The 21316-nt window shown below is 40.6% G+C and overlaps 1 protein-coding gene across 1 annotated transcript; it reads right to left on the reverse strand.

Annotated features, from left to right (window-relative positions):
• Positions 1-550: 550 nt before the first annotated feature.
• Positions 551-12416, reverse strand: LOC311237821 (epidermal retinol dehydrogenase 2-like). Its single transcript, XM_084325798.1, has 7 exons — positions 12390-12416; positions 10916-11297; positions 8183-8314; positions 4439-4538; positions 3887-4031; positions 3357-3482; positions 551-1871 (listed from the first exon to the last, which is right to left on the reverse strand). Exons 2-7 carry the CDS (start codon positions 11234-11236, stop codon positions 1775-1777), a joined length of 921 nt encoding a protein of 306 aa, XP_084181924.1. The 5' UTR covers positions 11237-11297; positions 12390-12416; the 3' UTR covers positions 551-1774.
• Between the last annotated feature and the right edge of the window lie 8900 nt (positions 12417-21316).

Raw genomic sequence — 21316 nt, forward strand, 5'->3', positions numbered from 1 at the left:
TTGTAACTAGTGTGCCTCAACAATATTCCATGCATCGTAAATATTTCTCATAATCAGGTATTTTTAATGATAATTTATACATTACATCATTATTGTTATTGTTATTATTAACAATATTATTATGATGGTTGTATCAACCCTAAATCTGAGTTGGGGGGGGGGATGCAATGCAGACAAACAGCTGCATACAGTGCGACCATTTCACTCACATTTGCCCATTCATTTTTGGACACATCACACAACATCGGTGTGTGTACTGTACGTGTGCTGTCATAGCTCCACCTACAGGCCTAATAGAGAACACCAGGATGTGAATAGAGGGTGAATGTGAGGTATATCGTGTAAATAAGTTTTGATTGATCGCAAGACTACACTGTAAAAAAAATTATAATAATAAGTTACCAGAACTTAAAAATATTGAGTTCAGTTACTGTGCATTAAGGTTCAGTTTTAAATCCATAAGTTAACAGAAAAATAAGTACACAACCACATTATTTCAACCTAATAAAACTATGTTTATTGTCATTGTTTTAAGAACACAAGTTGACTAGGTAATACTCACATTTTGATTAAAACAAATAGCTTTTAACATGTGCAATGTTCAATGAGATAGAAAAATAAATAATAAAACGTGTTGATTAATCCCACTGGTCACAATGGTGACCGTAATAATGTTTTTGTTATAAGGCTCTGCAAATGTTACTGAATGATGTAGCAATGTATTTCCAGCTAAATTGAAATAATAAACAAATAAAGGGTCTCAATTAAATATGTGGTAGTAAAAAGAACCTGTGGGAGGATTTCAACAAGATAAATGCGACAACAGTGCAAAATATTTCACTATAATATTTCAAAGCAAAAAAATATATATATATATATATTTTTTTTAATGCTGCCCCCTGTGCCTATGAAAATGCCCCCGCGTGCAGGCACACGTGCCTAGGGTTGCCTACCCCTGCTGTAGAACCTTGAGGGCCCAGACTCCCAAGTTGAGAACCAAGGGTAAAGGAAGCGGGTAAATGGTTGACGAATGAATGAAAACTTTATTTAACAGATTGCAGAATGGGTACAATACAGTACGGCTCAATACACACAATTGTTAAGGGGATGCAGACCAGAGAAAGACGTTTTTCTTGTTTACATCAGGGTCCCCAATTTTCAATTCATAGTGATAGTGATTCACTGCTCTACCTACCGAGCCCCTGTCGTTAATGGGAAGATCTTAGCAGCAATGAGCATTTTATCAATCTGAATAATCTTCTCTATTTTTTTTGGTCATTAACAGTTTTATTTTTCAGGATTAAGACCTAGTCCATGCGTACGCTGGTATTTCTTGGACTGTAGCTTTTTCTCTGCGGTTTGGCCTTTCGTCCACACGCAAACAGTTTTAGGTCACTGAAAACAGACCTTTTTGAAAACTCCTGCCAGAGTGAAGATTTTCAGAAACATTTTTAAAGTAGACCTGTGTATTCGTGTGGACGGGTGAAACCATCATGACGAGCATAATATCTTGGTAACAGTGCATTAAATGCATATCAAGTCATTCTTACGTTCGTTTTTACTCCTGTCCAACACAACAGCTAATGACCCTTTAGATTATAGATTAACAACAAAAAGAGGATGATAAACCTAAAATAAGAGAAAACGGTCACTTTCAGGTTGACAGTGATGTTATCTTTGAAACGTTGCAACAGGTTCTGAATAGGTTTCATCTGCCCCTTCTTTTTCAAGCCGTCGTCCACTCTCTTTTCCCCTCTCCTCCTCTTCCACCTCTCTACTCCAGCTTCTTGGAGCGTCCTTTGAACGAGTCCATGCAGTTGAAAGCCCCCAAGTAATCTCCCATCAGGATGCTTTGTTTCATGGACTGGATACTGGGGAGAGAACACAGATGATGAAAGTTAGATCTCCCTCTCTCATATTAGGGTTAGATGGTCATTTTCTTTGGTAAACTGCGTATGTTTAGATAGAGAGTTTGGCCTTAATCTAGTAAACTACTGCCGAGTCTATTTAACTCTTCTTTGTAATAATAGATTATTCTTAAAAATGTAGAATGTTAACAGGATTAAAGCAGTCATTATACATCATATACTTGCTATCATTTAGATAATACTTAGGCCAAATCTTCTAATGAACTAGAATATGACTCGTTCACATCACACATGGCTTCACAACAATACCTGTGATGATAATATTCTCTGGAGATCTGACATTTTGTTGCAGTCAAGCAGCATTGATTGAAAACTTTATTAACAGATTGCAGAATGGGTACAATACAGTACAGCTCAATACACACAATTGTTAAGGGGATGCAGACCAGAGAAAGACTTTAGTCTTGTTTACATCAGGGTCCCCCATTTTCAATTCATCAGGACATACATGACATACAGATAGACAGTACTGCTACATCTATACATTTATGACATACCAGATTTGCAAATACAGTACCGTTTGTGATACAAAAAGCGTCCAGAAAAAAGTATATACACATTTGACGTAAAAACTGTACATTGGGGGATGTTGGGTAGGTGGGGTGGTTGGGGGATGGCTGTACATTGGAGGTGGTTCGTTGGAGGGGGGGGGGGGGTTGGGCAGGAGGGGTGGGGGGGGGAAACTGTAAAACTGTACAAGCAAAACTGTACATTGGAATATTGACAACCATACTTGGTCATTTACTGTACATTGGAGGGGGTTGGGTTAGGACATTTACATGGGCCAGTTTCGAATTGCAGTCTCCCGTAGGTGTTCTATCAGGGTGAGTGACAGCTAGGGGATATTGAACCGGATCTGCACGACTAGACATTTTATTTTGTTCCTCACATTCACCCATTCACTCAGACATTCACACACCAACGGCAGAGGCAAGGTGCCAACCTGCTCATCGGGAGCAATTAGGGGTTAAGTAAGTGTCTTGGTTAATAATCCTTCTATATACACCTGCATATAACCATAAGATGTACAATAATGATGTATATAACACATATTCTTACTGTACACATGTCTATCTATCCACATCTGTCTGTACATACCTACAGGTAATCCTTCTGTAGATACTATATGTGTATCTGTACATATCCCTTACTAGTTGGCCAGTATGACTACTACCATATTGTCTTCACTGTACATATTAATATAACTCTGTACATGCATCGGATTAGCACTACACTCAGTAGTGTAGATACCTCTGACACATCGACTAGCAAAAATAACTGTCGTTCACATTCCAGATAGATAAGATAGACATATAGACCGATAGATAAGACGGATGTATAGATAGACAAACGGAGATGGATGTGATGATCGATAACAGATTGCTTGACAGACAAACAGATAGGCAGGCAGGCGGGCAGACTACTAACCTCTTGAAGCCAAAGATGAAGTACAGGAGCTTAGGCATCAGCAGGTATTCCTCGTCAGTCAGAACAGCATTGATAATCCTCTTAGTCACATACCCAGGTTCCAGGATAGGCATCATTCTAGGCCATCTGAGAGAGAGATTATGTACAATTGTACATTATGTCTATTTTATGTCTACATTACTGCTGTAATGTACATGTCTACATTACCTCATTATGCCATCTGCTTAAAAAGCTTAAAAGGGGCAGTTCACGTAAAATAAAAATATATTTTCCCCCTCAACCAGAGTAATATCTATCCATCCAGATAGCTTCTGTGTGATTCTCCTAGTTATATCTTCTAGAGATGTCTGCCTTCACACCAATACATGGCATTCAGTCTCTTCATTATAAAGGCTGTCTCCGATTGCATCACACTTCCCGACTCCCATTACCATGCAGTCTAATACTATCCAACATGTCATGTTCCTTACCTGAGCAGATATCAACATAAAAAGTGCCTCTGAATATAGTGATATTTATTCATATCTTACTTGGTCTTACAGCCATCGAACAATCCGGTGTTGATGAAGTATGGACAGACTATGGTCGTCTTGATGCCATCTTTGCCCATCATCCTCATCTCATGACTCACAGACTCTGCAAACCCCACCGCCGCGAACTTGCTGGCACAGTAGTCTGACATCACAGGATACGGGGGACAAACAGGAAGTTGACAACAATGCATGTTAGTTTAATTGCACGAGACTTACTGAGGTTATTAAAAATTGGGTTCCAGCCCACAGGGTATCTGGAAACTGGCCCCATCAAATCCCAGTGCAGCTCTTCTCTCTAAGAGAAGTTTCCCTGTATTATGAAGAATAACCATTTCATATTTTAGTAGTAGTTTTGTTCCCCCACATTTTAAATGTTAAAATTAAGATGAATAATGTTGACAGGACTGGTGACCCACAGACCTGCCTCATGAAAGAAAGCCATAATTTGGAAAACGCATACCAGGCACACACACACACACGCCCTGCAGAGCTGGCTATGCTAAGCCAAGTGCAAAACATATACAGTACAGGTGTAGACACACACACTACCTGCCAATCCATTGAGTCCAATAAGCCCTGCCGAGCTCGAAATGCAGACCAGATGGCCATGGTTGTTAGCTATCATGGCAGGCAAGAAGGCCTTGTACATCTGACGGGACAAAACATAGGAAAGGAAAGCTTAGTAAAAGCATCAACAACTGACATACTAGGAACAGTGAATGTGGAAAATTACATTTCATTAGTCATTAAAAGGGTATGTTCAGAATTTTGGACCCCTAAGCCCCATTTCCTACTTATTGTCGTGCTACAAGACCAGTAGACTGTATTCATCCATGTAGTGAGCCTGAGTAACCACACAATACCACAGCCAACTTTAACTCTGCCCTACAGTGTATATATATATATATATATATATATATATATATATATATATATAAAGTCTCATATACAGTCTGCCGTCTGCCCTACAGTATATATATATATATATACAGTCTGCAGTACATTATATATATATATGCAGTCTGCCTTACAGTATATATACAATCTTGTACTGTATACAGTTTGCCATCTGCCTTCAATTACATAATACAGTCTTATATACATTCTGCCATCTACCTTACAGTATATATATATATACAGTCTTATATACATTCTGCCGTCTACCTTCCATTACATATACAGTCTTATATACTGTACATTCTGCCATCTGCCTTCCATTACATATACAGTCTTATATACTGTACATTCTGCCGTATACCTTACAGTATATATACATTCTGTCGTCTGCCTTCCATTACATATACAGTCTTATATACTGTACATTCTGCCGTCTGCCTTCCATTACATATACAGTCTTATATACTGTACATTCTGCCGTCTACCTTACAGTAAATATACATTCCGTCGTCTGCCTTCCATTACATATACAGTCTTATATACATTCTGCCGTCTGCCTTACAGCATATATACAGTATGCTGAATGCTCTGCAACCAATGAGAATCTGTCCATGTGAATAAAACATGCATCTAATTAAGCTAGAATGAGGTGAATCAAAAGTCGAATAGAGTTTTTTTCTCAACACAATCCATGCCGTTCTTCATCCTGGATACCTGCAGCTCCAGCAAGCTAGCCACATACTAAAGCAAGGTAATGGGGCCAAGCTTCAGTCTGTCTGTACAAGCCCTGAAATAAACACTGAAACATACTTTGCACTGTGGAATAGGTTTCAGCGTTTAAGTTAGGGCTTGTACAGACCAGAGTCTATTTGACTTCACATTTTGTGGCTAACCAGCAGGAGCTGCAGGCATCCAGTATGAAGAATAGCATGGATTGTGTCGAGAAAGGACTCTACAGCGATCATCATGTACATTGTAAATAGGAAATAAGGCCAGGGGTACAAAATTGCCCTTTAATATAGAACACCTTGTATAATACATCAGAGATGTATTGTACAACAGAAACAATAGAACAGGACCTAGAAACAGCAAAGGCTTTGATGTGGGGAGCAACATGGAGGCGTGCGTTTGTGATATCATGGTACAACATTAGTGCTTTAATCTAAATTAAAGACAACAAGCACATGTCAACTCAATATCTCACAAAATTAGATCCGATGAAATACTAAAACGTCGTATAATACAGTATTTAAGAGGAAATATTTTTAAATTAGTTTTGGTTTCAAGATCACACTTTACATGCAGTTAAATATGATGAATATCATATTAATCACATTATAAAACATTTAGCAAAAATTAGGGATGTCCGATATGATCGGCCGATATTGGCATTAACACATTCAGAGTCGGCCGGATATGACCAAATTAGGGCTTGTAGGCCAGCGCTTTAATCAATGGGAGGACGGGGATATTTGCGAACGCTTAAACTATATCTTAAATTATGGCTATGGGTCTAATACACCCGTCGCTTATCAATGACTTGCTTGCAGTCAACATGTATGAAGCGGATTGTTTTTTGTACATTTCCGTTTTATACCTTTTTGAATACGAGTATAGTTTGAGATTTCTAGTAATTCCAGAGAAAGACGCGATAATAGCCCTTTAGTGGAATACACAAAACACGGTCATTTTTCTGCTGATTTATGAATAGTTTTCAAATAAACGCTAGATTATCGATAGTATACGTGTCCTTATGCACGCTAGAGAAGCGGGCTGAAAAATAGTTTATCCGTGTCTTGCTCCGCGCCAACGGCACGCACACACACGCTCCGATGGCGGTGAAAGGAACATCTGATTAACCCAAGACTGGTAACATGGAGTCCTTACCTCACATCAGATGTTCTGCAAAAAGATTAATCCAATTCCTGATCGCCATATATCCAAATATCGATCGCGTCCATTGATCCAACGTTATAGTCCAAAACACATAATCCACGCTGCTCCCAGCCTCCCCAGTCAATGTGGTAAGTAACACGATACTGCATGCCCGAGAAGGGAAACCCGGACCGGAGTTTTTTTTCTGATGCACATTCCCAGCCAATCCAATGATGTGCAATGAGCTCAGATCCATTCCCAACAATAACATCAGGTTGGATGGATGAAAATTAATAGATATCGCTAATAAAAGAAATAACGATTAAAACCCGACTATACTCGTGATTCATCGTGATTGGCACAGAATGGGTTAAAATATGATATAGAAAAGTATCGGTTTTCAAAAAATAAATAAAAAAATTACATTTATTTAACCTTTATTTACCCAGGCAAACAAGTAAGAACAAATTCTGATTTTATTTATTGTCAAAAGTATGCATAATGTTGTGTTAATTCCACAACAAGAGATACCCGGTATGTAATGTTAATTACCTGAAATTATTACGTTTTTTGGGGGGGGGAACCCTGCATATATCGATAGATATCGGTATCGGAAATTAAGAGTTGGACAATATCAGTAAAAAAGCCAATATCGAACATCCCTAAAATCTGTATTACCCGATCTATTCAATTTCCATTCACATGGTCCCAATTTGATTTAATTAAATGAAATGAGATTCCATTCCATATCGATTCAATTAGACTTGATGGCGCTGGTTTCAGGGGGCCAGCACCTGCCACTGTTGTGTCGAAAGATGTCATTTGGAGTTTCAGTAGTAATTCAGCAGGAACTCGCAAGGCAAACATCTGCAGGACAGGAGGCACCCTAGAAATAACATTTAGCTCTTCCCACATCCACTAAAAAAAGGCACAGATCAAAAGATCAACCTTGGGATTTTATGAATAGATTCTATTCCTAGTCACGTAAAACAATTCCTTATGATTATCCTGAATCCTGTTTTTAATTGCTTCCATACGGCCTAGCCCCACTAAAGGGGCACAGAGACACAGAATATCATCATCGTCTACAGCTAAATAAGTCATAGACCTTGATTCATTAATGATATGTACATAAAATGTTATCCATTTAGCATTTTCTCTCATCGTCTGCATTTCTAATTCATTGTACTTTAGGTTTTACTTTAGTTGTATAGTGTTGGGACTTTATTCTTCTTTTTACTTTTTTACTGTATGAAGCACATTCTCAGGGGCTCATACAGAACCAAGCATTTCACTGTAATGTACATGTACTTTATATGTAACAAATAAAACAAAACTTGAAAGCCAAGTCCTATTCCGATTGTGTTGACAGACTTAGGCCAGAACAGAGCCATGCTGTAGACCTCCATGGTTATTTTAGAAAGTCTGTGCTGAGCTGTAAGTGGGGCTGTAGTGTGTATATGCATGTGTGTGGTGATGTGTGGTGAGTGTGTGTGTTGCTGTAGCCCTGTGTGTACTGACCCAGAAGTGAGCCATAACGTTGACTTCCATGGTTTTCTGGATCAATGCATCCGGAGCATCCATGAACTTCTTCCCTGTGACAACGCCAGCGTTGTTCACCAGTATAGTCACGTCACCGATGTCATGCTTCACCTGCAGGGGGGGGAAAGGTCAAAAGGTCCCATCAGATGGCGCTCGCCCAGGCTGTGATCTTGTGTATTGATTTGTGTATCGACTAGTGCACTGAGGTTTGTGACTGGTGACAGCTCTCACACATCACTGTACCTTGTACACAAAAGCTAATAGGCCCTCTCCGTCTATGCAGTCACTCATTGCTCACGTTTATTCCTAAGTCCATTCATGGTTTGCTCCCCTCCTATCTGTGCACTATCATCATATCACGCCACATTGGCAACTATAAGTGACACTCGTCCAACCTGTACTTATTATCTGTGCCAGATCCAGACAGAACTATGCGAGTTGGCCTTTAGGTATTCAGTTCCGTCTTCCTTCCTTAAAAAAAATATACTATACTGAAAAGACACGTTCTTATGCCACTGTGGGAATTTGTATGAACTGCTGATGTGAATGTCTCTTTCCTCTGAACTTTTTATTTTTTAGATAAAATAAAAAGTTAGTCACAAAAAAATATATATATATTAATGAAAGAACTGGAAACAAGCTAGTGTACATTACCAATGAAGAGCCATCTGTGTCGGACTCAGACCTTTCTATGTACAGAGAGAGTTCTCTCACGTCCTCACGAGACTGTCGCCAGAATAGAGACCCAGCACCCTGATGCATTCATTGTGATATCAGCGGATTTGAATCATGTCAGCCTCACCTCCCATCTGACAGGCTTTACACTGCATGTTGACTGCCCCACAAGGGAAAGCAGGACAATTGATCTGCTGTATGCAAATACCAAGGAGGCATACATTGCCTCAGCCTTTCCACCACTCTGCGGATCAGACCACAACCTGGTCCTTCTTCAGCCCTCCTACAAACCCAGTCTAGTGAGTCAGCCAGCAACCACCCGCACATTCAGAAAGTGGACAGACTAGAGGCTAGCGAGACCCTGAGGGCCTGCTTTGAGTGCACGGATTGGGATGTACCGCTGGAGTGACAGGAAAAACAACTTGACTGCACCACGGACTACATTAACTTCTGTAGGGACACTGTGATACCAGCAAGGACTTCATGCTGCTATCCCAATAATAAACCCTGGATCACTAGTGACATTAAGACACTCAACCAGAAAAAGGAGGCCTTTAGGGACGGAGACGAGGAGAGGCGCAAACAAGTGCAGCGTGTGCTAAAGAGGAGCTTAAAGCAGGCCAAGGAGGACTACAAATGGAAAGTGGAGAGAAAGCTGCAGAACACCACCAGAGAGGTGTGGAGGGTATGAGGACCATCACTGGCTACAAACACCAGAGAGGTGTGGAGGGTATGAGGACCATCACTGGCTACAAACACCAGAGAGGTGTGGAGGGTATGAGGACAATCACTGGCTACAAACACCAGAGAGGTGTGGAGGGTATGAGGACCATCACTGGCTACAAATAGAACAGCAGCCAGGCAGCAGTGGGGCATGTGGACAGGGCCAATGAGTTCAACCGGTTCTACAACAGGTTTGACATGGTGGCCTGTGTCTGACCGGCCACCGGCACAGCCTCACCCATCCCCTCTTCAGCGGCAGTTTCCCCCTCCACCACCATCTCCTCCCTTCCGTCACAGCCCCATCACTGCGGCTGCACTCCTGCCACGTCCAGAAGTACTTGGATCACACAACTATTGTGGCTGGTGTGAGGAGTGGGCAGGAGAGGGAGTGAGAAGAATGGCCTCCTCACCCAGTCAACATCAGAGGGAAAGACATCGGGATGGTGGAGTCCTACAAGTACCTGGGTGTGCACCTGGACTGGTCCCTGAATACAGATGTCCTCTCTACAGGAAAGCACAGAGCCGGTTGTTTTTCCTAAGTAGGCTCAGGTCATTTGATGTTTGCAGTGACATTGCAGTAAAACAGTACATGTTTTATCAGTCAGTGGTGGCAAGCATTATTTTCTATGCTGCAGTCTGCTGGGGAGGCAACATGTCAGTCAAGAACACCAAGCGGCTGGACAAGCTGGTAAAAAAGGCTGGTTCAGTCCTTGGCAGGACTCACTTGTTGTGGTGGAGAGGCGCACATGGAGTAAGCTGGCGGCCATCATGTACAATGACAGCTACCCTCTCCACCACACCCTGGCAGGACAGAGGAGTAGTCGCAGTGGATGGCTCATATTATGGTTGTGCTCACGGACTGAACGGTATAGGAGGTCCTTTGTTGCCACAGCCATCAGACTGTTCAACACAGTCTGTCTGTCTGTCAGTCTCTTTCATGACCTGGGCTCCAAGCTGCCCTCCTCCATTGGACAATGTGCAATTTTATATTGCAATTCTTTAACTTAACACTGTGCAATAATGCTCACTATTTATTTATTCATAGGAACTTTTTAACTTCAGCGCTGACTTCTATTGTTTGTTGTATTGGTTTTTATCGCTTTTTATTGTCAACTTCACTGAGCTACAGGATACATGTTACTGTTATATTTGCATTCTGGTTGGATGCCAAACTTATTTTCAATACATAATATAATTACACGCGTGTTTACCCTGCAATGACATGTAAAAATGGCAGCTGTAAAAAGAGCCTATGGGGCATTTGGACCCCAGAGGATAGTAAAAACAAGACACACACACCCCTTTCTCTCTTACCTGGTCAGCCACCCTGTACACATCTGCCCTATTGCTGCAGTCACAGACATAGTGAACTACTCTGTTGGCTCCTGCATCCTTGGCTAGCTGGGCCGTCTCCTGCATGCCGTCCTGGTTGATGTCCCAAAGCACCAGCACTGCCCCGTGACGGGCAAACTCCTGGGCCATGAGCCGCCCAATCCCACTGCCCGCCCCTGTGACCAGAACCACCTCCCCGGCGATGTTCTTCTTCTGTTTTGGGATGAACAGGTGGACGATGGCCTGCATGTGGTACCGCAGAGATAACAGCAAAAACCACAGAGTCTCCGTGAAGAAATTCATGGTGCTGGATGGATGGATGGATGGCTGGCTGGCTGGATGGACAGACACACGGACAGGAGTTCTGGATGGGAGAGAGAGAGAGCATTATTCATGCGTTTGATGTAGAGTAATTATTATGTAATGTTAAAGAGAATCATTCAGGCCAACCTTTAATTTTAAAGTACGGTAATTAAAACATCCTGAAGTCAACTAAATAGCCCTCATAATCCAGTAATATAACCTCCAATAGGGTGAGTAGGTTTTTTTGTACAGGTTTTCATAGAGTGGCCATAAAAAGAGCGTATTACAATTAAACTATCTTCCAATAAAGCCCTGGCTAATCTGACAAGACAATCATTTTATGACCAGGGTGAAAAAGTGGGCAAAATATTGGCATATCAAGGCAATACAACATGAGAAGGTGACAAGTGACATTCTAAATATAAATCAGGCACCGTAAAACATCTGACCCTAAAGAAATAACAAAAACATTTATGAAAATATACACTCCTTCGGACTCCAATTTGCAAACAAAGTTCATGAGCTCGAATTTCCCTCCCTATAGGCTACCCAAAGAGGGAAGGATGGCCAATACAGCTCCAAGAGTGGGTGCTGGCAGGATTCCCATTGACATTTATCAAATCTTCCAAGGAAGCCCCAAATCCTGGAAATGGTGGAAGAGGCATTTGACATATATCTTCCCCCAACGTTGCACTATACTCATATTAAAACCTCTAAATGTGAGTGCCCCCTCTTAATGTTTCTCAAAATGTCTGTATTTATTTCAATCTTTAACTAAATGAAAATGTACTAATTCATAATTTTCTATGGAAGGATAAATTACCAAGATTACACCTGACCCATTATTTGCCAAATTGCCACACAAAAGAGGGTGGTTTAAACTCCCCAATCTCTCTTGGTATTTCATGGCAGCCCAAATAAGTGTTGGGTGTTTCAAATGAAACCGCTGTATACCTTGAGTGCAGATATATAAGAGTGCAGCACAACATCCCCTCTGCCAATGAAACTTTACCTGAAAACCCCTTTGCTAAACACAAACCCCTTTGTAGCCTACACAAACCAGATACATAAATAAACTAGAAAGAGCCACTGCATGTTTTCAATCTGTGGAACTTAAATCACCAGCACAATATCAACGAACTAGTACACCTACCTTATTCGAGTCAAACGTGTAGTGTCTGTGTGAAACCTGTCGCTACTCACCGGTGTCCCGAGAGACCTATTTATGTCCCAGTGGGCGGGGTTCAGGTGGGCGGGGTTCAGGTGGGGCGCCTCTCTAGTCACTGAGAAAGGAGCGTCAAATCAGAGCAATCAGCAATATCTATGGTAATAGATCGAGGAGATCTGAATGAATGAATGAATGAAAACTTTATTTAACAGATTGCAGAATGGGTACAATACAGTACGGCTCAATACATACAATTGTTAAGGGGATGCAGACCTGAGAAAGACGTTTGTCTTGTTTCCATCAGGGTCCCCCATTTTCAATTCATATAGTATCTAACGGTGACATGTGTGTCGCATTGTCGCATCATCAGCATTCGTTATTTTATTCATACTGTATTGGAGCAGTCCTCCGAGTCCTGTGTACCCTGATGCTCTGATGGCAGAATATTTGGCATTTTACGTTATTTAACACGTGTCAGAGAGCTCTTGTATATTGTGCTTCCTATTATGAAACTGCTCACAACAAGGTCTGTGGATTATTTTGAGTAACCATATAGGTCATGATTTCTGGAACCATTGCTTTAGGGTTTTTATTATTGTCTATATTATTTATTTGCACAAATCGAATGCCATTCAGCTCCATTTGAGTGTCATTCAGCTCCATTTAATTGTATTGGAGTAAAGGCAGATATCTCCACAGCAGATCACAAACTATAGGTGAATCACACCGAAACGATCTGGATGGATAGATAGCAGTTTTGTTATGTTTTTCCTTTAAAATACCCATGTTAGCTAATACTTAATAGAATATTTAGAAGATTTGCATGTGAGAACCCTTTTTCCCCTCAGTGGATTAAATCAAGAGTTCACCTTTCCATTTCCATGTGAGGAAAAAATAAATAGTTAATTTACAGAGGTTTATTTGTTTTATTTTGTTGTGATTTATTTAAAAATAATATATGTATAGGGTAAAAAGGGGGACATAAAATACCCCATATATGGTAATAAATGGCTCTGGGTAAAATCTCTGTAAATTACCAGATATTTTTGTTAGGAAGTATCATGTTAAATTTGGTGGCAGTGTCTACAATTTAAAGGAGAACATTTTAATAATAATAATAATAACTGGACTTTGGAGAAGTCTTTATTTGGCATGCAGGCAGACACACACATGCGATGGGCGGCACACACACAGGAACACACACACATGCAATTAGTTGGGTCGCCGATGCGATTGAATCTCTGCACTTGACCCATCCCGTCTTCCTTCCCCCCAAGGGCAGCCGGGAGCAGATAGGGGCGTCGGCGAGGGGCGTCGCCCCGGGGACCAATCCAAGTGCTCCTGTCCGTCTTCGTTAGGGATGCGACAGCGTTAGCGATCTGTTGTTCATGTTTTTCCATTCGGTTTCTCTTATGGGGGGGGGGGGGGGGGGGCCTTGCGAGCACGGGGAGAACATGCAAAGAACATGCACACAGAAAGGCCTGGGAGATAGCCCACCTGGGTACCTGGCAACGCGGAAACCTGGTCCCCGAGCGGGAATCGAACCCCGGATTTTCTAGCTGTGCAGGCGACAGTGTTAACCACTACACCACCATGCCGCCACCGTAATTACTCACTCGTGATGCCTTGGATTCATGAAGATTTTTTCTTCTTCTCACATCTCTCCACAGTGAACGTAGAATCCCAAAAAGGGTATAATACTTCATGAATTGAAGTTAATAGAGTCTCATTTATCCAGTCGTATACAGTACTTCACAAACGCATGCATTTTCGCTAAAACGGTAAACCTTGCTAATAAAAACATATCTGGTTAAGTGCTGCCTTCAAATAGAACTTGTGTTTTCCGTCTTCACGAGAATAGTCCATATGAACGAAGTGGAAGTTGAAAATCATTAGCCTCAGTGGCTTCAAGACACATTGCCCAGTTGTCTAGCAACAGTGTCCTCATGACCCATTTTAAGTCGAGACCACAAACTCACAAGTTCCATTTGAAGGCAGCAATAAACAGGAAATGTTTTCTTTAGCAAGGAAAAAATTATAAAAAGATTAAATAATCAGCATAATCAGCCTAGAACTGCGCCCTGACAGGGAGCCTCGCCCAAGAGAGGGAGTGAGGGAATCTCGCCCCGAGGGAGGGAGGTTGGCCCTGAGAGAGAGGTTGAAGGGTCAAAGTATAGGAGACAGCAACAATATGGACACTAACCATCAGGTGCCTTTAATTGGAGTTGAAAGGGACCCATGTCTAGAACTGCGTTTTGACAGGGAGCCTCGCCCAAGAGAGGGAGTGAGGGAATCTCGCCCTGAGGGAGGGAGGCTCGCCCTGAGAAGGAGGTTAGAAGGGTCAAAGTCAAAGTATGGGAGACAGCGATAATATGTATTGGTGTGGTGCTATAGTCACCTCCGGTATGGAGGGTATTATTGTCTAATCTCTCATCAGGAGAAATGAAAGACGCCACTGTCATGATGTTAGTATGTTTTGTAAAAGGAATGTTGGTAACCAAAGAGACAGCATTATTTTTTTTCCATGTAAGCGCAGTTAACAGACAGTTTGAAGTTGCTGAAGTGACAAAGGGTGAGAGACGTAATTACATTTCTCAATATTATAATTTTATTCCCCTGTCTTACCCTATTATTTTACTTATTTTTTACTTTTATTTCTACGCCTCACTAACCGCTGGGTGCATATGATCTTTATCTTGTTTTGTAACAGATTACAGAAGTTCAAGAAGCCTATTGGAACGTTAGGTTCTGATATGATGTTGATTAATATATCTGCATTATTTTATCCCACTTTATGCTCTGCTCTTGCTGCTTGTTTTACACTGATTTTATGTCTTATTTCTTACTGATGTAAAGCACTTTGAACTGCAATCCCCTGTATGAAAGGTGCTATACAAATAAAGTGTATTGTTATTATTAATAATAAAACAGCCATTAAATAAAGTGAATGTATACTGTTACAGTTATGTAATACTGTTGTACATACTTTTTTCATTTTCTGATTGTTCAATGTCCTCCAGTTAAAGGGGGGGTTGTGAGGGTCATCTTCAGACAATTCATACAACTTAGTTTTGTTAAATAAAAAATAAAGAGAGAGAGAGAGAGAGAGAGAGAGAGAGAGAGAGAGAGAGAGAGAGAGAGAGAGAGAGAGAGAGAGAGAGAGAGAGAGAGAGAGAGAGAGAGAGAGAGAGCACAAGTACAGATGAAAAGTACAGTATGAGGAGGTATAAATATACAGTATACCAAAGATTGTAAATGATGATCACAGGGCTTTCCCTAAACAATGGTATATGGGCGCAGCTCCACTATGACAATGTGCCAGTGCTACCATGTGCTTTAAAAAAATAAAAATAAAAATTTGTATAGTGAAAGCTTAGAAACAGACGCACCATTGTCTAATGCGTGATTGCTCTGTCCTCTGTTCCTTGACGGCTACTAGCCAAAAAGCAGCATGGGGTAATGTTACGCCTTCAATAGCTGTCTATTGTAAACTAGGGAGCAAAAAGTTTGCAACCGCAAAAAATACTACATCTTGTCGAGCCAGTGCAACAATGTGAAACTTGATGCATAAAACCCCCCCGACGCTGACAGGGAAGTGTCTACCAGTGGCAGTGATGGATGTGCTCCATGCAGAGAAACAACAGAAACTGGATCTAAGATCAGAGCAAACACCACCCGTTGAGTGGAGAAGGTCTGAAGAAGCTTGTCGCTGGATATATCGTTGTGGAGATGTTAACTATTTCCATGGTTGACTCGCCCTCATTTGATCACATCATAGAGAAAATACCCACAAAGAACAATGTCAAGCTGCACAGAGAATATGCAGCAATGAAAGCAAATTTGAAGGCCACATTCAGAGAGCTAGACTTTGTTTCCACCACAGCTGAGCTGACATCTGGACAGCTAACAACAGAAGCTAACCAGGTTGTACATTACTTTTTCAGAGGGGGGGGGGGGGGGGTAAGCAAAATTAACAAGTAACGTAACTAGTTCTTCATTTCACTATATCTCTTGTGTATGTATGTGACGAATAAATCTCTTGAATCTTGAAAATCAAGTTATTTATTTGGAGATCTCTACCGCCCTTCCTCACCTCGCCCCCTTCACCTAAAATCCCCCCCCCCCCCCCCTCCTCCTTCTATACCCCACCCTCCATTGTGTCCAAAAACCCCACACCACTCACTCTCCATATCAACAAGCCCAAAACACGTTCCAGACCAACGACCCCAAAACCCTCCACCCCCCCTCACGGAACCCCCCCCCCCCCCCCCCCCCCCCGAAGACCAGACACCTCACACCTTTTGATTTTTTGATTTTTATTTGTCTCGAACATAGAAACATAAAACAAGTTTAAAAAACAAAAAGGTAAATAGTCAAAGACTATTTCCAATAAGTGTTCGAGAAGGAACAGGGGGAAGTAAAACAACTTATCAAGCCCTGCCCCTTCCTTACAATATTTGACATTATAATTTAATAAAAATAAAAATAATATAACAAATAAAAAATAAAATAAAGGTACAGTTTTTTATATATCCAAATATCCAAATGAGAAAAAATTATAGGCAGTCACATTACTGCTCAAGCTCCTCTCTCTTATATCTGTCCATAAGTGCTTGTTTATAGCTACCTTTAAATGTATTGATATTTTTGCTTAATTTTATATTCGCATCCAGACCATTCCAGAGTGATACCCCACAAACTGCAATGCACATACTTTTAAGAGTTGTACGTATATAACGTAGGTTGCTTTAAAGCTAATGTCCCTCTAAAATTATAAACACTCTCTCTGCCGTGAACATTTTTTGAATGTTGCTTGGTCATTTGTTTTTTATTGCCAGAAACATAATTTGTGCAGATTTGAATTTGATTAAGTCCATGAATTTTAATGTTTGACTCCTTACAAACATACTATTTGTGTGATCTAAATATCTACCATGATGTATATCCGTATGGCTCTTTTTTGCAGTGCATATCTTTTGTAAGTTGCTTTTATATATTTCCCCAGATTTCAACACAATATGATAGATATGGTACAATGAGTGTGCAATATAATGTATATAGAGTTTTCTGATTCAGGATATATCTAGTCTTGCCCAGTATACCAATACTTCTCGCTAACTTTGAACACAAATATTTTATATGGGGTTTCCAGCAGAGTTTGTGGTCTATTAAGACCCCTAGAAACTTGTTTGTATATACTCTCTACATTTTTACATTATCAATTTTCAGTTGAGGATCAGTGATTATTTTACAATTTCCAAATATCATGAAGTTGGTTTTTTTCAAATTGAGTGATAACTTATTTGTGTTGAACCAACCTTTTAATTTGTCCATTTCTATGTTTGCCACTTCTAAAAGCTGCTGAAGGTCATTTTAATGGCAGAATTTCTTTGGACTTTTGTTTACCATTTCGTTTTCAGTGCGTGCAGCAAAAAAGTTTCAGACTTGTGTCCAATGGCTAATACAAATCTGTATCCACAATTATGATGTACACTCACGGACTCCAGGATTACGTTTGAAGGTTCTTTACTTTCTTTGGGCAGTCACACAATATACAACATCATTCTTCATAGGATATAGATCGAACTAGGATCGATGGACTACGGTCAAAAAGTTATGTGCTTCCAAACTGCATGGGCACTGTCTCACTACTAACTAGGCACTTCAAGTTCACTGCATATAAAGACTCTCGCACATGCGCAGTAACACATCTAACGTACATGTAATGTTAATTCTTAGAAATAATTCGCAACTAAACTATAAATATGGCTTATAGCATACCACAGCATTACAAATTAAACTACTGCTCGTTTTCTATGCAATAACTAAATATATAAAATACAAATATATTCAAAATATACACTTTCAAGGTTTGGCTCTTACAGTCATCCCCCGAACATAAAATGTTTGTGTCATCCGCAAAGACAACAAGTTTCAGTATGTCAGATACTTTACATATATCATTTATGTATAAAATGAACAATTTGGGTCCCAATACTGACCCCTGTGGAACACCACAGGTAATGTTTAAGCATTGTGACTTGTGCTGACCCATCAGAACAAATTGCTGCCTGTTACTAATATAGCTTTTCAGCCAGTCTAGAGCAAGTTAGCAACCCCTCTGACACCAAAACTGTCCATCTTTTTCAGTAAAATCTCATGATCTATTGTATCAAAAGCTTTTTTTTAGGTCAATGAATATTCCTAATACATATTTCTTTCTCTCTATACCGTCCGTTATTTCCTCTACAAGCTCCATTAATGCCATGGAGGTAGATCTAGCTGTTCTAAAACCATACTGGCTGTCCATTAGGAGATTATGTTTTTCAATGAAAGTGTCTAATCTTGCAACATATAGTTTTTCGAGTATCTTTGAGAACTGTGATAGCAGGGATACCGGTCTATAATTGGTAAACAAATGCTTGTCTCCAGCTTTAAATAATGGTATAACCTTTGCAATTTTCATTTTTTGAGGGAATGCTCCCATTTTGAACGAGAAATTGAATATATGAGATAGTGGCTCCACAACTCCTTGAATAATATTTTTTACCAGAGACATATCAATGTCATCCCCATCTGTGGAGGTTTTATTCATGCATTTGTTTACCATCTCAATAATGTCCTCTTTCTCCACAGATCCCAGAGATATTGAAGCAGGGCACCTCGAGCGACAGAAACCTCTACACAATGGACACACCTTTAGCCCCTCCTGTACAGGATCTCCTCTCTGGTAAACAAGAATACCCTGAAGATAACAGGAGCACTCCTTCAAGGCTATGCTCGCACCTCATGGTACCAAAGCACCTCAAAGGCCCAAACATCACAAAAGGCTACAAACAAGGCTACAAACATCACAAAACAAACTGGTCAGACTAGTGCTTGACCTTACTCCTAAAACCCACCTTACCGCTGCCCATTTTGACAACCTAGGATGGCTTAGAGCAGTAGACGACAGAGTACAGAAACTTGCAATGGGCCTGGTCTACAAGATACACGACTACACCACTAAGAAACCCATTTACACGTCGAAATACTTCCCAAAGGTCATTGAAGTCCACGACCACAACACCAGAGGGAGTTCCACAAATCATGGGCAACCCAGATTCGGCTCAAACAAGGGACTAAACACGTTTCGCAATTATGCCACAATAATGTGGAACGCCCTACCCACAGCCGTAAAGGAATGTGAATCCCTACCCTCCTTCCAAACCGCTCTCAAAGAGCACCTACGGGTGGCTGCGATTAGAAACTGGCCCCGGTATATGTCAAAATCCCCACCCCCCACCCACCCAACCCCCTCCAATGTACAGTTTCTTCCCCTTCAGATGTACTGTATATTTTTTTATGATCTCTTTTTCTTACACAGTAGTACTGTATATTTGTATGTCTTGTATGTCATACATGTCTTGATGAATTGAAAATGGAGGACCCTTATGTAAACAAGACGAAAGACTTTTTCTGGTCTGCATCCTCTTAGCAATTGTTTGTATTGAGCCGTACTGTATTGTACCCATTCTGCAATAACATTTTTTAAATCAATCAATCAAACAACTTTGGCGATCAGGAGCTCACTTTGGATACACTCGGCCAGTGTCCACTCTGAGTCATCCAGCTGTAACTCTTTGATTTACTTGTACCTATTTGGGTATATTAAACCTGTGTTTAATATAAAAAGCTCTGATGATTTGTCTTTCTGCAACATCCAAAATAATCTTGCGACCCCCTGGTTGAGAACTACTGTTGTACATGATTCAAGAGCAAACGTGTCACTTTAATTAGTCAAGTTTGCTTTGACTGTAGACACAAAAAGGTATCAAATGGAACCATAATAGAGGGGGGAAAAAATACAAATTTAAACAAAATATAAATAAAAAATAAACTCATAGGCTATGAATGAGATGTTATTCCCATTTGGAATTTGACAGACAGCAGTTAAGTGATGAGATTTCAAAGCACACAAGGTAAGAGGTTAAAGGGGAACTACACCCAGTTTCAGAAATCATACATGTTATTCATATGGTTGACAGGCCAAATGAACGAACACATAAAACTCTTTCCCAAATCCAAAAACGAGAATGCTAAAACTCAAGGATGTCATCAGGTCTGAAGCTGCTCCATATTCAATGAATTGGGAAAGATAGTAAAGGTGACACTGAGAGCACCCAGGGGAATGTTCTGAGTATACTGGTACATTTTCTGTTCCAGGACTGAGAACACTACTATAGAATAAGGCTCATTTGGTTATAAAAGAAAAAAGAAATCAGTCTCCCATTCATTATCAATGGAGCAGCTTCAGACTTTATACCATGACGTTTGAGTCTTACTTCTCTGGTTCCTGTGCTTTGTGAGAGAGTAGCTCATGTTCACAAATATTGATTGAACTTTTCTGGACCATGGGAATAACATATTGCAATTCTGAATTTGGGGTGGTGTTCCCCTTTAAGAACTAGGCATGTTCATACAGAGGCACATAAAGGCATGGACCCCACAGCCACTGTGGTCAAACTCTGGGTCTGAAACCAACATGGGTCACAGCCACAGGACTGTTTGTGGTCAGTCCCCTCATCACAGCGAGTACTAGTGTATTATTTACTTCTCAATGGGTGCTGGGGTGAAGGTGTACATTTTCTCTTTTCGCCTCCCAGGCTGAAGAAGTTAAAATATCCAGAATATCCAGAAATCCAATAAATAATTCATTCATTCATTCATTGAATCATTACATTTATATAGCTCTTTTCTAGACACAAAGCGCTCACCACAATGTAGGGTGGAAGTTGGCTGTCAGACTGCCCCGTGTTAAGGCGTGGGAACCCTTTATTAAGCTCGAATCTTATTGGCTAATAATTGGTTGTGGAGTCCACAACCACAATGTGGACGCTAGAAAAAGACACCTCCCCCTCTGCAAATGTTCT

This window comes from Notolepis coatsorum, assembly GCF_963971535.1.
Source record: "Notolepis coatsorum genome assembly, chromosome: 1".
Taxonomy (NCBI): Eukaryota; Metazoa; Chordata; class Actinopteri; order Aulopiformes; family Paralepididae; genus Notolepis; species Notolepis coatsorum.